The sequence below is a fragment of the Vulpes vulpes genome, chromosome 11 (assembly GCF_048418805.1).
Source record: "Vulpes vulpes isolate BD-2025 chromosome 11, VulVul3, whole genome shotgun sequence".
Lineage (NCBI taxonomy): Eukaryota > Metazoa > Chordata > Mammalia > Carnivora > Canidae > Vulpes > Vulpes vulpes.
The window spans coordinates 95,889,271-95,906,028 of NC_132790.1; the positions used below are offsets into that span (position 1 = coordinate 95,889,271).

The 16,758-nt window shown below is 46.5% G+C and overlaps 1 protein-coding gene across 5 annotated transcripts in view; it reads right to left on the reverse strand.

Moving 5' to 3' along the window:
* ERICH6 (glutamate rich 6) overlaps positions 1 to 16,758 on the reverse strand; it is a 94,325-nt gene that overhangs the window by 19,595 nt on the left and 57,972 nt on the right. For 2 of the 5 annotated variants that reach the window (XM_072727134.1, XM_072727135.1), the window contains exons 3-7: positions 10,177 to 10,234; positions 4,879 to 4,970; positions 2,074 to 2,136; positions 1,734 to 1,789; positions 1,528 to 1,644 (exon numbers count right to left, since the gene is read on the reverse strand). In XM_072727134.1, the coding sequence (XP_072583235.1) occupies positions 1,528 to 1,644; positions 1,734 to 1,789; positions 2,074 to 2,136; positions 4,879 to 4,970; positions 10,177 to 10,234 (386 nt within the window). Of the gene's footprint in view, positions 1 to 1,527; positions 1,645 to 1,733; positions 1,790 to 2,073; positions 2,137 to 4,878; positions 4,971 to 7,251; positions 7,423 to 10,176; positions 10,235 to 10,638; positions 10,868 to 10,966; positions 11,274 to 16,758 lie in introns of those variants that run through there. The other 3 variants (XM_072727138.1, XM_072727137.1, XM_072727136.1) reach the window with 3 other exon arrangements.

Below are 16,758 nucleotides of genomic sequence, written 5' to 3' on the forward strand. Positions count from 1 at the left end.
GGTGCTTCCAAAGACCACGAATAGGGCGGGGCTGCCACCCGTCAGAGCCCCATCTACCAGACCTCAAACATCTGCCCAAGATCTGGATGCCAGCGTGGGAAAACACCCTGGAAGAAAGGCAACTGGGCTTTCCTCACGTTCAGGACCGTCTCCGGGTGTCAACTGAAGAAAACTCCAGCAACTTCCTGGGGTACAAGCTTTTATGGTTCAGGAAGAGAAAGGAGCTAGGTTTGAATAAAGAATTTCAGGGCAGCCCAGGTGGCTCAGCAGTTTAGCACCACCTTCAGCCCAGGGCCTGATCCTGGAGACCCGGGATCGAGTCCCATGTTGGGCTCCCTGCATGGAGCCTGCTTCTCCCTCTGCCTGTGTCTCTGCTCTACCCCCCTCTCTCTGTGTGTGTCTCTCATGAATAAATAAATAAAATCTTAAAAAAAAAAAAAAAAGAATTTCAGCCTGAAGAGTCCAGAGTTTAGAAACCTGGACCACTATAAACAGGAAGATACTGACTGCTATTACATGACATATTGACTGTGTCACCCCTTCATTAGACTTGCAGAGTGGAATGCACCCCAAGGCGGCAATGTGCCGCATGTCGGTGGGTCCACACAGCACTCCCATTGACCCTGCACACACGTCTGCGGCCTGCTGCCTCACACCACGGCCGGCTCTTATTTCCAGTGAGGGAGCCTGCACCTTTAGCATACCCCAAAGGAAGTAATTCAGGGGGCCCCGATCTGGGAGGGGTGCAGCTCTCTCCACATGGCCAGACCATCCGGGTTTGGAAATAATCATACCAGCAATCAGTCCCTCACTGCTCCAGGGCAGCGGGGCGGTGTGCCATCCCGTGAGAGTTATTACAATGGCCTTTCCCTCGCCCACCAGACAGAGGCACTAATGGGTCACTTGAGATGACTAAGTATGGCAGATGTTCATCTTTGTTTCCAGGCTTGGTGGCCACTGTGACGGGTTGCATCGTGTCCCCTGAAAAGATATTTTGAAGTCCTAATCTCTGGTACCTGTGAATGGGGCTTTGTTTAGCTATGGGTCTTTGCAGATGGAACCAAGTGCAGAGGAGAGATCATCAGGTCATAATCCAAGAAGACTGGTGTCCTTGGAAAAGAGGGACATTGGGACACAGGCTCGCAGAGAATGCTGGGACAGCCAACACGGGGCTGGAGGAAGGCCAAGGTTGGATGGCCACACTGGGGCCGGGGAGGAGGCAAGGAAGGATGCTCCCCTAGAGGCCGGGCTGGCTGATACCTGGGTTTTGAACTCTTAGCCTTTGGAACCGCGAGACAGTAAGTTGCTGTGGTTTTAACCACCTCGTTGGGAGTAGATGGTTCCAGCAATCTTAGCAAAGGAACACAGCCGCCCTAAGTGCTATTCCAGGTAAAAGAGCTCTTTGCCCGCTTTTGTTTTTTAAAGTAGATTCGCTGTCTTCCAGGCAAATCATCCTGTGGCTTATTACATCATTTATTAATAGGCAAAAATTTTAAAACTTCAAAATAGCATGAATTTAAAAATCACCTTGAAGTTAATGCCTAAATTGGAGCTCTCTCCTTTGAATTGCAGAATGGACGGTGGCCCGATGCTCGGCAAGGTCCTCAGGGAAGGCTCGAACAGGGTTATGAAGTCTTCTTTAAACTACGTTTTTAAAAAGAGAGAACTGATGTTTGAGTAAGTGACATTTACCATGAAAACTGAGTACTGTTGGACTGATAAACATTTCTTACCTCCAGCTCACATAAAATACTCAGTTTTCGCTCTTTGGGATTAATTACCCATTTTTCTGAAAAGCATCAATTTGGAAGGAAAGTTTAACACTTTTATAACCATGTGCTCCACTTTCTCGTCACCCACTACCCCCACCACCCCATCACACACTCACACACACACACATACACACACACACACACACAGTTTAAATGCCCTGAAACCTTTTCACCCCATCCTCGAGTATGTTCTCAGGGGAGGGCTTTTCTAGAGGAGGCGGGCGCTGTCCAGTTCAGGCTGGTTCCCCAGGGCCAGTTGGCCTTTGCCCGCAAAGGGAGGGAACTCCAAACATCCACTTACCTCTTAACTTAGAAGCCAGATTTTCATGTTCAGTATCCTTAGATACAGAGGAGGTTTTCTTCCCTGTAAAATGAGTGCACGTTTGTCATCAGTTCTGACAAAGAAGGAAAGCGACGTAATGTAAAACAAGATATGCCTCTTGGAAAAATAAATACCCTATTTGTGTTTGCTTTACCTTATACTTTTTTTTTTTTTGCCTTTTCCAAATAACCTTTTTATCAACAATGAGGACCAGAGGAAAGTCACCCTTGGTGAGCACATTTAAGAGTGTTTCCTTGTTTCTTTCTGGTCCTAGACTACTGCAGAGATGCACATCTTGCTTGATTATAAACGTTGTGTTGCCAACTCTTGTTTTCTGCTTTTCTGAAGTACCGCCTTGTCTACCTTATGTCTGTTACTGTGTAGGAGATTTTTCAGGGGGTGGGGTGCTGAAGGTTCTAGTTTAAGACACTGAACTCAACTATGAGGATTATTCCCTCTGCAGATTCCAGGGCAGCGATGGAAATGGGGAAGGTACCCATCGGCAACTTCGAATAAACATCTAGAAGATTTAGACTGATAGAACTGGAATAGGAAAACCAATCAGATCCACCTACAACAGGACAGAGGTAGAGGAAGGGAGCTGGCCTAGTTGTTCGCGGAGCCAGTGCCAGCAAGGACTGCGGGTGGAGAAATAATTGGGCTTCAGAAAACGATGCACTTCCTATGTGGAGTATCTGAAAACATTTTAAATATGTTTTAGGCATCTTGTCCAACAGAAATACCAGCACAGATATAAAAAAAAAAATGAATGCACAAAGATTTTTATTAAGGCATTCTTTGTTAATGGGGAGAGCTCAAAACATCAAACCAAACCGACTCTGAAATGTCTAGCAATCAGTTTTATTAGGTATAAGCCACAATAACTGTGTATAAGGGAATACTGTGCAGTCGTTCCAGTGAATCAGGTGGACCTTTCATGGCATGGAAAGATGCCCATGATACACTGCTAAGTAAAAAGAAAAATTAGAGACAAAGTTGCCTATTGCTCACAGGAAATGTTGTTTCATAGACTTTCACCTTACAAACTATTAGAATTAATAAGACATTTTTGCAAGGGGGGGGGCAGATACAAGCTTAATATATAGAAATCAATAATTTTCCTTCGCATTGACAATAATTAAAAAAATAAAACCGGGAAAAAAGTGTCCAATTGTTACATCAGTACAACTACAACTGCTAGGAATAAACTAGTAAGAGCTGCGTGAGTCCTCTATGGGAAAAAGAAAAACTATGAGAGGAGATCTGGAAGAAATGGAGAGGCACACCTAGGTTCACGAGGTTCCTGCTTGGTGCAGACCAATGGCCATGAGACGAGGTGGCCCAAACACCTTCCTTGGTAGCCTCGGTAAACAAATCGAAATCTGCCGTAGTCAATTCCTGTAAATGCCTCAAAGTTAAGAATAGCCAACCTGAAAACAGCCAACCAGGCTTTCCCAAATAACTCAACTCTTTAGACTATACTATAGCCAATCAAAAAATTTCCTTGTTTTGCTCTGGTGTCTTCTCTGTCAAAAGCTCTGGCCTCACTCCTGTCTGGGTAGTGCTTCTATCTCCTGTCTGGCACTGCTCTGTTTCAATCCACATTTGCTCAAACTTAGAAATCTGAAAATGCCTCAGTTTGTCTTTTAACACTGCTAGGCCAGGGCCACAAAACAACTCGTCAGAGGCCATTGAAAAATCCCATCAGATTTACATTGACTGTGTGGGTTCATCTGGGGATTATTAACTTTTTAATATTTGGTTCATTTTTTAGGTTAGATTTTGTCAGTCTTCTGGGCAAACCCTCTAGCATCTTTTCACTTTGTTCCCATTGAATAACCTTTGGTTCTCAGTTGATCCTTTGGCTCTCTCTCTCTCCTCAGATTCTCCTCCTACTTACGTTGCTGCAGCCACACCCACTGTCCCCTGGTTCTAGGAGGAGACGCTTGCTAGTCCCAATGCCTGCCCCCAGAGATCACCCTGGCTTGCTCACCCACCTCCTTGAAGCCTTTGCTCAAATATTTTAGTTTCTCAGTGAAGATTTCCCTGAGCACCCTGTGTAACCTTGAACCCCTCCCACCCAACAAATCTTGTCCCTTTCCTCTGCTTTTTCTTCTTAGCACTTCTATCGCCTAATGCACTACATATTTGCTTATTTTTTGTATTATCTATCTCACCATCACCTCTACCTTCCACACTTTAATACCAGATGACTAAGACAGGGGCTTTGTTTTTCTCCATTGCCATTTTCCTAGAAAAGGGTTTGGACAATGACAGGCGCTTGGCATGTGCTAAGGTGCTCAACAAGCATCTGATGAATAAGCGACATAATATAAAACAAACAGAAAAGGCAAAAGGAAAGGCTATTCATAATTACTTACCCTGGGATAAATTACAATTTTAATTTTTGTATTATTTATTTCCTAATGGATGATGTTTAGAAACAGAAGTGCATATCACTTCTTAATAAAAAATGAAGCTATGTATCAAGATATAATGGAGAACATAAATGTTGGCATTTATTACAGACTAGGGGCCAAAGAGTTTAAATATTTAATCTCATTTTGATCTTCATAACAATTCTGTGACTGAGGTATTATTCTTATTACCGACACATGAAGATTCTGAGACTCCTTGGAGCTAAGATTTCATGCCCTGGCATCTCCATGTCAGTTTGCGTTGGGCTGGGATTCAAATCCGGCTCTCCCACCACCTCTCACCACCATGCTCATTCCAATGTGCAAGCCTGTCTCCCAGTTAAAGCTAAGAAATCAAACTACTCACTCCTCTGCCTTCTGCCAGAAAGTTCTTGAAGCCAGCTTTCTTCTGTTTGCACTGATGTTGGAATTCCTGGATACAAAGTGTGATACATAGTCCTGAAGTTTAGACAAAGTGTTAGTTTTGAGTATACCTATGTAGTTGTTAGCAGTTCTTCCAAATATAGTACATTTTAACGGTCAACGCACCTACATGAGAAGATCGTGGTTTCTATTTTCTTTGAAATGTTTTCTTCCATTCTTATCTCTCAGTAAAGTCAGGCACAGTGTGTTTGCATCATAGGGAAAGTACTCCTTCCTAAGCCCCAGAGGCTCCCAGTACCATATTTTTCCCTCTAGGGAATAAATTACTACAACTTTCTCTGTGCATGTGTTTTGGTGGTGGCAGTGACGGTGCGTGTGTTTAAACATTTACTTGAATTTCAATGAGACATTTTGCTCATTTTATTTAAGTAATCTCTATACCCAGTGTGGGGCTCGAATGCACAACCCTGAGATCAAGAGCCGTATGCTCCTCTGACTAAGCCAGCCAGGTGCCTCAATTAAATAGTTTAAAAAATAATACAACTTTTTTTTTTTTTTTTTTTAAGGGTTGAAGTTAAATGCATTGTAACCAAACAATTTGTATTCTTTCTACAAGTAGTTCAGTCACTTGCATTATCACTGACATGACAGGAAGGCAGACATGGACTTTCACTAGTTAAAATGACTGTTAATTGGTAACAAGTAAATAATTATTGCTTCAAGTTCCTTTGCCTCTTTGAATTTCAGGTTTTTAAATAATTTGCTGGATCTTATAAAATTATCAAATCTTTTTCAAATGGATGAGTCAGACTTAGGGCTGTGTCCACCCCGTTTTTTTATTTTTTATTTTTATTTTTTGTTTTTTACCATTTTTAGTTTTCTTAAGTCTCCACCTTCCTTTTTTTGATGCTTGGTTCCTTGGCATCTTGCAGCAGTGGGTTGTTTTAATTCTGAGATGACTGTGTCTTGTAATAAGTGAAGAATAGCTCTGCTGAAGCCACCTGTGCAAGTCTCTGGGGGATTCCTATTTATCTAAGCTCCCAGAGAGACAAGTTACAGGGACCAAGCGTTAAGGTGTAGAGCAATCCCTAGACAATGTTTAACGTTTGGCTTTTTTCCCAATTCAATGGTTAACAACATCGATACATTATTCATCAAGGTCTTTTTGCCTTCCTCAAACCAACACCAAAGCTTGTTCCTGAAATTCTGTGTAAAGTTGGCAGGTGACTGAGGGTAACAGAACTGACACTGAGAACTTACTATGCAGTAGTACCTTCATAGTAGTTGCTTTACTCGCATTATTTCATTCATATTCACAAAAATTAATCAAGGCATCTATTAATATTCTCTTTCTACCAGCAAGGAAACTGAGGCTCTAAGGAACTTCTGAAAAATTGCATGTGGCAGATACAGATGAGGCCTGGACCTATTCGGCTTCAAAACCTGTGTTTCTCCGCATTCATCTCACCACCTACAGTTGATCCCATTTTCAACCAGAAAGGTAATAAACAATAGTAATTAAAGTAATTAAAAAACAGAAGGTGAAACCCTCTTGCACTGTTGCACTGAATGCAAACTGGTGCAGCCACTCTGGAATATAGTGTGGAGGTTCCTCAAAGAGTTAAAAACAGAACTGCCCTACGACCCAGCAATTGCACTACTGGGTATTTACCCCAAAGATACAGATGTAGTGAAACAATGGGACACCTGCCCCCCGATGTTCACAGCAGCAATGTCCATGGTAGCCAAACTGTGGAAGGAGCCTCGGTGTCCTTTGACAGATGACTGGATAAAGAAGATGTGGTCTCTGTATACAGTGGAATATCACTCAGCCATCAGAAAGGATGAATACCCGCCATTTGCTTTGATGTGGATGAACTGGAGGGTATTATGCTGAGTGAAGTAAGTCAATAGGAGAAGGACAATCATCAAATGGTCTCACTCATATGGGGGATATAATAAATAGTGAAAGGGATTATAAAGGAAAGGAGTGGGAAAAATTAGAGAGGGAGACAAACCATGAGAGGCTCCTAACTCTGGGAAACGAACAAAGGGTTGGGAAGGGGAGGTAGGCACAGGTTGGGGTGACTGGGTGACAGGCACTGAGGGGGGCACTTGACCAGATGAGCATTGGGAGTTATACTGTATGCTGGCAAATCGAACTTCAATAAAAAAATAAACCTTTCAAAATTTTTACAGGAAAAAAACTAGGTGAGCCAGTATCGATTGCATTTTTATGGCTTCTTAAGGGCACATTTCCTTAAAAACACCATCTTACCAAAAAAAACAAACAAACAAAAACAAAAAACAAACAAAAACAAAAAACAAAACAAAAAAACAAAAAACACCATCTTACCAAATTCACCAGAGAATGCTTTGAAATATAAAAGAAGCATCTTCTTAAGAAGATTTACGAGGAGAAATTAAGAATTTGATCATGTAAAGAGATGTTCCCCTACAATAAGAAGTTCGGGTCAAGATGTCAGTGGAGCACCCAACTCTCCTTCCCTTCCTTTCCAAGGTCTTCCTGAAATAACACAGACAAACAAAATAATGAAAAAGATAACCCTGGAAAATAAGAAAGGTGTCATCCGTAGACAAATAATACCGAAGTCCTTAAGGAACAAAAAGAAATGGCTTTAGTTTGATGGAAAACCAGAGTGCAGACCACTACAGCTCAAGACAAGAGAGGTAAATAAAGTTCTTCTGGGATGTTCCTAGCTCAGGCTCAACCAAATGCAGAGAGGAGGGACCTGGGACTGCTATCGGAGGAGTTCGAGAAGTTAATTCAAAGCAGTGGGCCAGGCAGGCAAACCCCTTCTTCTCCCCTCATACAGGGGCAGTTGTTTTTATTTACAGATGAAGCCCAAAGAACTGCTTTCTACAGAGTGGGCAGCGTCTCTGGGGAGTTTTAAGGTCGGAAAGAGAAGCAGAGCACAGCATGAGGTTACACAGGACCTGCCTAATAGGCTTGGATGAGAAAGGAGGAAGGCACATGCCACCTAGAAATAAAATTCACGGAGAACTCCAACCACACAGCGACATGTCCTCATCCCAGCCCCAGTTATAGTCGGTATCTACCTGCCTGTTTCCTGCCCACACTCCACCAGAGGCTGGCTCTGACGTCCCCCATCCACTCACGTAGGGCTCCCAACCTGCCAGGCCAGCCCTGGGAGGAGCTACTCAGCTGCAGAAATGACTCCATCCCGGCTACCTACTGGATAAACAGGACTAATCCTGAAAAACAACAACAACAAAAAACAAAAAACAACTTCAAAGAACAAAAAAGAACTTGATTTTTATTTGAGCACTCTAAAAAGAGATTTAAGAGCAATAGTGATTTGAACGGAAACAGAGAACAAGACCTGGCTTCTGGGAAATGACAAATAGGAATACCAAGAGAAGATTTCTTGTTCAAGGGCTGTATATTTTCATATAAATACCCAACAGCTTGAAGCCGTCCAAGAGGGGCCACGGCTATCCAGGAGGGGTTCTGAAGGGAAGAACAGAGACAAATGAAGGGAAGGAAGTAATCCCATATCGCTGGTGTCTGGGACTCAGAATGATCAGCAGTACTGAGTACTAGAAGTCAAAGAACCAATGCCCTCTGAACTCCGAGGAAAAGGGCTTTAAATGCATTCTTTTATGCCAGGTTGTGATGTTGTTAATTAAGGATGAGGGTAAAGTGAAGAAACCTCCAGACAGGCAAGAACTCAGAAATCTGACTACCCACGAGATCTGCATGAGATAATTACCTGAGGAGTTTCTCCAGCAAACAGAGAAGGAATCGAAGCAAGCAAGCACTATGGGAATCAAGGAACGGTGGCCACTGAACCCAGCTCAGGAAAGCTGAAGACACTTAACAACTGAGAGTTGACAAGTTCCCTTTTAGGTGCCAAGTTTTACTGACATAGGATTTTGGGTGTTTTATTTTCTATTTTCTATTTTATTTTTTTGAGTGTGCACGAATCCAATCACATTGTTGGGTTCTCAGCATCAAATCATATTGTTGATCGATTTTCAGTTTTTAGAATCAACCTGTACTGAGTTAACTATGTAAAAACATAATATGAACATAATAAAACTTGGCAAAATAATGACTTTGTGTGAATATATATTACACATTAATATAGTTTGTTATAAAATGTGTATGATTTGTTGTTAATTGGGGGAGAAAGGGGTGAGAGGATAGAAGAAAGTAGAAGTGCATTAGTGTGTTAACTTCATAATGAGTTAGTAGATAGTTGCTAAAGTTGAGAAATCAGATAGTAGAGGTTTAAATAAAGTCCTAAAGGCTAGAAAACCTAAAAAATAACAAATACCAAAAATGAAGAGGGGGGAAATGAGTTATATTTCTCATCTTTCATGGGTAGGAAGCCCATAATTATGGCAAAAATTGATAAATCAGGGAAAGAAAATATGCTGTTTAGAATAATATTGGAGGGGTGGCTGGCTTGCCAAAATCAGTAGGGCATGCCACCCTTGACCTCGGAGGTGTGAGTTTGAGCCACTTGGGGGAAGAGATTACTTAAAAATAAAATTAGAATAGAAACAAACTGTCAGCAATATGTTAACTGGGGATTGGGGGTGTGGTGATGAAGAAGGGCATGGAGATTTTTTATTTTATGCCTTTGTATCCTTTCATATTTAACCATGTGCATGTTACTTTTTTCTTAAGAAGTTGAATTAAAAGGATAAATGAAAACATAACAGCGGAACAGAACAGCCCTCCTCATGCTTAAGAATTTAAAAGTTCCTTGTGAAAGCACAGCTTAGGTGAATGGTCGTTCAAGATTGTGGACTCAGGTTTGCTGTGAGATTTCAGGGAAGATTCATAAAGATGTTCCAAAAAGTACTTCTCTGGTGTCTTCCTGTGCCTGAGGGCTAACAGCAATAACAATAGTTAAGAAAAAGGGAGGGGGAAGACCCTAATTTCCAGTGTCCTTCAGGGAAGGCGTCTGTGATCATTGTCTCAGCCAGCAGAGCCCTCCTCCTCGAATGTTCACAGCCCTTGTTCATGTAGCCCTGGCACAGTGTTATCATTTCATGTTATATTAAGTGGACGGGCCACCTGTGCAGGTAGATGGACAAGGGACCTCGTCTCAATCTCCAAAGTGTCTAACAGCATGGTTTTTCCAAAAAACCTTTGTGGATAAATAAATTCGTTATAAGCGCCCCGGATCATTGGATCATTGGACTCTACTTCCAGACGTGTTCATCCAAGAGGTAACCAACACCAGCTTCAAAAAAAAAAAAATAAGAAAACAAAACATTTTCTTACCGATCTAAATTCATTCCAGGCAGGTCTTTCCGAAATGTCTGAAATATTTTAGGAAAATCTGTTGAAGGAGACATCAAAAGATGTAGCCCCTGCTTCGGAATCAGCGGTTCACAAAAGGCCAAGTTGTGCCCCCCTCCCTAGGCCTCGGGCCCCAGGAGACCTCTGGCAACATCTGAGGACATTTTTGATTATTTCAAAGCGGATTTGGGGGGGGGGGGGGAGTGGGGGCTCAGGGCCAGAGGCAGGCCATCTCCCAACCTCGGCCCCGACAGCAATGTCAGTCCTGGGAGGTGGAGAATCCTCCAAACAACTGCGCTAGCGCAGTGTCCAACGCGGCCTCCCGACCCGGGCGGGCACCGGGCCTGCAGGTGCACCAGGCGCTTCCCCGACGCCCTAACTCGGGAGCGGGAGGGACGGGGGGCGCGGGGGATGCGGGGGGCGCGGGGGGCGCGGGGCCCCTACTTCTCTGGGACGAGGTGCTGGACCCCGCGCTGCTGCTCGGCGTCTCGCTCCAGGACCCGCTGGGCGATGCGCTGAGCGGCGGCGTCGGGCTCAGGCTGGGGCTGGCGACGCTGGCCAGGCGGGGCAGGAGGGGCTCGGAGCCCTCGCAGCTGCTGTGCCCGAAGGCCGCGGCCTCCCACAGGTACGCATCGCTGAACGCCCGGTGCGCCTCCAGCGCCCTCTCCGCCGCCTCCACCAACTCCACCTTCTGCTGCGTCTCCACCTCCTCCACGTCCTCCTCCTCCTCCTCCTCCTCCACCTCCTCCTCCTCCACCTCTACATCCTCCACCACCTCCACCTCCTCCTCCACTTCCTCCTCCTCCTCCTCCACCTCCTCCTCCTCCTCCACGTCCTCCACCACCTCCACGTCCTCCTCCTCCCCCTCCTCCTCCTCCCCCTCCTCCACGTCCTCCTCCTCCTCCTCTTCCTCCTCCCGGCCCTCCTCCTCCGGCTTTCTGAAGCCAGGACTTGAGTACAAGTTGGCCATGGCTGCGGGGAGCAGGGCTGCCACTAGCGCAGTGGCCAGCGCGGCCTCCCGACCGGGGCGGGCCAGAGCACGCAGGCCCGGTGCATCCGTCTCCCTGGGCAACGGGCCTGCCCGCCCATCGCCGCGAGCCCCCGGATTTAAAGGGGCAGGACCCCCTCGCCGCGGGCCCCCCCGCCTTCTCTCCCCTTCTCTCCCCTTCTCTCCCGGGCTCCGGGTCCTCGCTGCGCCTCCCAGCAGGTGGGTGTGCAGGCGGGGGCTCCTGGGGATCCCCTCCTCCCGAGGCCACCTGCTATTTTGGGTTTTGAGTAGGCACTTGCTGCTGGGAACTCACAATCAAACTTTATTACAAAAACAGGTCCCGGCCTCATAGTTTTTTTTTTTTAATTGCATTTGATTTTTTAATTGCATTAAAAAAAATTTTTTTTTTAATTTTTTTATTTATTTATGATAGTCACACACAGAGAGAGAGGCAGAGACATAGGCAGAGGGAGAAGCAGGCTCCATGCAGGGAGCCCCACGCAGGACTCGATCCCAGGACCCCGGGGTCACGGCCTGAGCTGAAGGCAGATGCTCAACCTCTGAGCCATCCTGGTGCCCCAATTAATGAGATTTTTTTTCCAATTAATGAGATTTTTGTACCCTTCCAGTTTTGTGCCTGAGATGGGTGCTTCGCTCTAGTTGCGAGGCCTGGTACCACCTGTGTCATCCTGGGGGCTTTGCTTTCAGTTCATTGCACTTTTGTAAAATATGTGTACACACACAAAACATTTGTATACAGAATAATATGTAAGGGACGTCCACTCACCACCCAGATTGGGACACACATCTTCACTGCAGAGTTCAGCTTCCTTTTTTTTTTTTTATGATTTTATTTATTTATTCATGAGAGACAGACAGAGAGAGAGAGAGAGAGAGGAGAGAAAGAGGCAGAAGCAGGCTCCATGCTGCAGGAAACCTGATGTGGGACTTGATCCCTGGACCCGCGGATCATGCCCTGAGCCAAAGGCAGATGCTCAACCGCTGAGCCACCCAGGCGTCCCTCAGCTTCCTTTTAAAGGCCTCTCAAGTCTGAGAAATGTTCCTGGTGGGATGAATTGGGCTTTTGCTGTTTGACTTCACTTGTAAGGCAGGGGAACAGGGAGCGCAAACCGAGATTCCCTGTGGCGGAGGCCATTCGGTGTTGTTCCAAGGGTGGGGCCTGACCCCTGCATTAAGTGAGCAGGGTTAGGCCTAGAAGTCTCCGGATGTGATCTCTGTTAAATCAGTTGACCACGTTCATGGTCAGTTTCTCTGGGGGTAAATTGGTGGGAATAATACTACTTTACCCCTAAAATGCTTGTGGATATCAGTGAATGTGAAATGGGAGCCTACCACCATCTGTGCATTCGGCCAAAGACCACCCTGGGAACACACCCAGAGTTAAATAGGTTGTCACCAATTACAGCCTGGTGTCTTAGGAAGAGCATGGTGGAAAGAACCTATAGGGTGAGGGTGGTTAGACTCGGTTAGATGATTTGGGAGAAGGTCTAAGCAAGCCAGGTTTTGCTCTGAATCGGACACTGTCAGACAGTGGGGCTCGGTGACCTTATTTTGTGATTAGACAAAATTACCAAGTGGCTTTGTTTTATTGCAATTTTATCCTGGTGTCAGAGTAGCCTTGTGTTTTACTTGGTTTGGGCTGCTGTATCAAAATACCATAAACAGGAGGGTTTAGAAGCAACGGAAATTTATTCTCACAGTGCTAGAGGCTGGGAAGAACAAGATCAGGCTGGCTTGATGTGGATCTAGTGAGAAGCTGCTTCCTGGTTCCCACACGTCCCAGCCCCTGCGCCTCCGACTTTTGGCTCTGTCCTCAGGCGGCAAAAGGAACACAGGAACCCCTTGGGGCCTCTTTTAGAAGAGCCCTAATCCTATTCATGAGGACTCTCCCCTTGTGACCTAATCACCTCCCAAAGGCCTCACCACCAAATACCATCACAATGGAAATTAGGTTTCAGCATAAGTATTTTAAGAGGACAGATTCAGTCCATGGCTTTTTTTTTTTTTTTTTTTTGAAGATTGTATTTATTAACTTGAGAGAGTGTGTGAACAGGGGAGAGGGGGAGAGGGAGAGGGAGAAGCAGACTCCCTGTTGAGCACGGAGCTCAGTGCGAGGATCCCAGGATTGATGCTGGGCTCCATCCGAGGACCCTGGGGTCAGGGCCCGAGCCAAAGGAAGACGCTTAACCGACTGAGCCCCCCAGGTGCCCCTCAGTCTACAGCATCTTGTCTGAGGCTGTTATTCTTCCAGAATGTTTCTGTCCAACAGGAAAAACAAAACGGCCTGGCTGTGTCAGACCAGCTTGTGGTAATAACGAGACCTAGCTGTGAATATTGGGTCAGTTCCTGGCTGCAGGGACTTCCATTTATGAGCTTTCCAGCCCAGAAGACTTGTACTCACAGGGCTCTCAAGGGAGCAGGAAGTGAGAAGTTAGGTATCTGGAATCACTGCGCAATATGGCAAACATTTAACAAGCTCCATGAGCTAGCCCTCTGCTGGGTGCTGGGCCATGGCGTTGACAGGACAGCACCTGCACCTTGGGCAGGAGTCTGGCCAGCTATGGGGCACTGGGGCAGACCGGGGCAGGTGAAGGCCCAAAACCGCCCAAGCACTCCGGAGAATCAGAGAAAAAAAATCCACAGAAAATTGTGAGAAGAAGGAGGGACCTCGTAGGCTAGCAGAGCAGTTGGTACAGATGAGAGAAGATAGTTGAGCTGTTCTGGAAGGAAGGGTAAAATGTGGGTGTTTGGAGAGGAGGTCAAAAACATGCGAAAGCCTGCCCAACCCTTTTCTGGGCAATAAAAGCATTTTGATGCTGGAAGGGACCTCAGAGGTCATGAAATGCGCCAGCTACGGGTACATGGGGAGGTGACTTGTTCCAGGGGAGCAAGCTTGTTTGTTCCCAGGGTCCTCAGAGAGCAGAATGGAAATGAGGACGTGGGGGGTGGGGGATCTGGGGGAGGAGGAGAGAGCAAGGGTCAAAGTGCTGGTGCTTGTTCTGAGTTGCCTGCCTTCAGCTCGGTTCACCCATGGTCACAGCGTTTTCTCAGTGGCGTAGTGAATTCATATATTTTAAAAAACATTTTATTTATTTATTCATGAGAGATAAGGAGAGAGGCAGAGACTCAGGCAGAGGGAGAGGCAGGCTTCCTGCAGGGAGCCCGATGGGGGACTCGATCCCTGGGATCAGGCCCAGAGCCAAAGGCAGACGCTCAACCACTGAGCCACCCAGGTGCCCCTACTGAATTCATTTTTAAGTCAGCCCTATTTAGAGCCTTTGCAAAGGCCTTTTTGAAAGTCTTAAGACTCTCTTCCCTTGGATCCATTTACACTGCAAAAAAAAAAAGTTGATTTCCCCTTAATGGAACATCATTCTCTGTTTGGGCCGATCAGAGACAAGACGGCACTGGGCCATGATTGTACCCCCACCCCCGCCCTCTCCAGGTGCTCTAGGAAATCGTGAGCCTGGGCTTGGACAACCAGACACCATCCCCCCTCACTAACGGACTCTGAGCTTGTTCAGCCTCGGCGCCTTGATCTGAGAGTTCTGATCTGCCTAATTCACGGGGCTATCTTGAGATGCAACTGAATTATTATTTTTATACTATGTTATTAACATCTTTTCTTATGGAGGACTAATCTTATATTTTACTCTCCTTTTGTTTTTTTTTTAATTTTATTTTTTAAAAAGGACTCATTTATTTACCTGAAAGAGAGCATGTGCACACAGGAGCTGGGGGGAGCTGAGGGCCAGGGAGAGGAGCAGACTCCCCGCTGAGCGTGGAGCTGGATGTGGGGCTCAATCCCAGGACCCTGAGATCACGACCTGAGCCAAAATCAGAAGTTGGTCGCTTAACCGACCGAGCCACCCAGGTGCCCCTTGTACTTTACTTCTAGAATCACATAGTTTCGTTTAGAAAATAATGTTACCTTTATAACCTGTAAAATGTTTTCATGTGCTTCCAGTGGTAGGTCCACTTAGCTTTTTTCCCCATCAACAGTAGCGTCCTAGGTAATTGTCACCATCTGGGATATGGTTCCTCTTTCTATTTAGCATTGTCGCTCTGAAAACTGACATGAATGCATCCACTCTGAGAGAGGCAAGAGAGGATTTTTTGCCCAGTGCAAACATTCGCCTGCAGAATATTTTGGTAGACAGTTCTCAGTCCAGAAAGAAAGCATCGGGGTCCCCTCAGAATGCTTTTTTTTTTTTTTTTTTTTTTTTTTTTTTTTACTAAGCGTGGCTCTCATTCATGGTGGAGGGACGAGCACAAAGAACCACACAGCCTTGAGGAGGGCTGGCGACGAATGAGCCTGGCTGTGTTAGGGCCTTAGTCCATTCAGGCTGCGATAACCAAATAACCACACACTGGGTGGCTTAGCAACAGCAGGCCTTTATCTCTCACAGTTCTAGAAACTTGGAAGTCCACCGTCCAAGTGGTGGCAGATTTGGTGTCTGGTGAGGGCCTGCTTCCAGGTTCGTAGACCTCTGGGTTTTGTTTTTGTTTCTGCTCTCTCTTCAGGGGGTGGAAGGGGAAGAGGGCTCTGTGGGGTCTTTTAGAAGAACAAGAATCCCCTTCACAAGGCCCCCCCCCCCCCCCCCCAGGGCCCAGGCACCTCCTCCCAAAGCCCTGACCTCCTGATCCCACCGTGTTGGGCCTGATGTAGTATTTCCCCAGAAGACCTTAGGGGGCACACAAGCGTTTAGACTGTGACAATTAGCTATGAGGGCAATCTCCGTAAATGCCAGGTCCCCCTCCTTTCCTGCAAGCTCCTTTTGCAAGATGATTTCTGAGAGCATGTCTAATGCCTCTTAACTGGCAGCGACATCCACTTTATCTTTCCCTTTAATGTTTTACGTCCAGGGCTGTCCCTGGTTGCTATGCACGCGGCAGAGCCGGCCTTGGGAAAGCTGCTGCAGCCGACACTTGCTTTAGGGACCCCCAAGTCCCTAAAGCGCCCTGCTCTCTCCTCCCTGGTTTCACATCTTCTCACTAGTTGTTTGGAGCTCAAGCCCGGCCGTACAGCCCTGTTGCCTCCACCCCTCTCAATCTCTAAGGGACAAAGGAAGGCTGACGACCGCCTGTATGGGTGGCCGGGGCCGCCGTCGCCCAACACCCCAGACTGGCTGACCGAGGCGACAGAAATGCGTCTTCTCACAGTTGTAGAGGCCAGAAGTCATGACCGAGGAGCCAGTGAATTTGGTTTCTGGGCCGAGCCCTCGTCCTGGCTTGCAGGCGGCTGCTTGGCCTTTCCCGGGAGTCGTGCGAGCACAGTGGAGTCGGGTGGGCTCTCTGGCCTGTCCTCTCACAGGGACACTAATGCCATCGGACCAAGGCCCCACGCTTACCTCACTCAACTTTGCTTCCCTAGAGGCCTCACCTCCAACTGTAACCAGCCCCAGGATCAGGACGTCAACCTCCAGAATTCGGGGAGGGCACAAACTTTCAGGGCACAGCATGCGCCTTGAAGCAGACACCCACGGCGCCAAGGTTTCAGGCGCGCCATTGTGCCACACAGGGTGGCCGAGGCCTGGGGACAGACTAGGGGATCT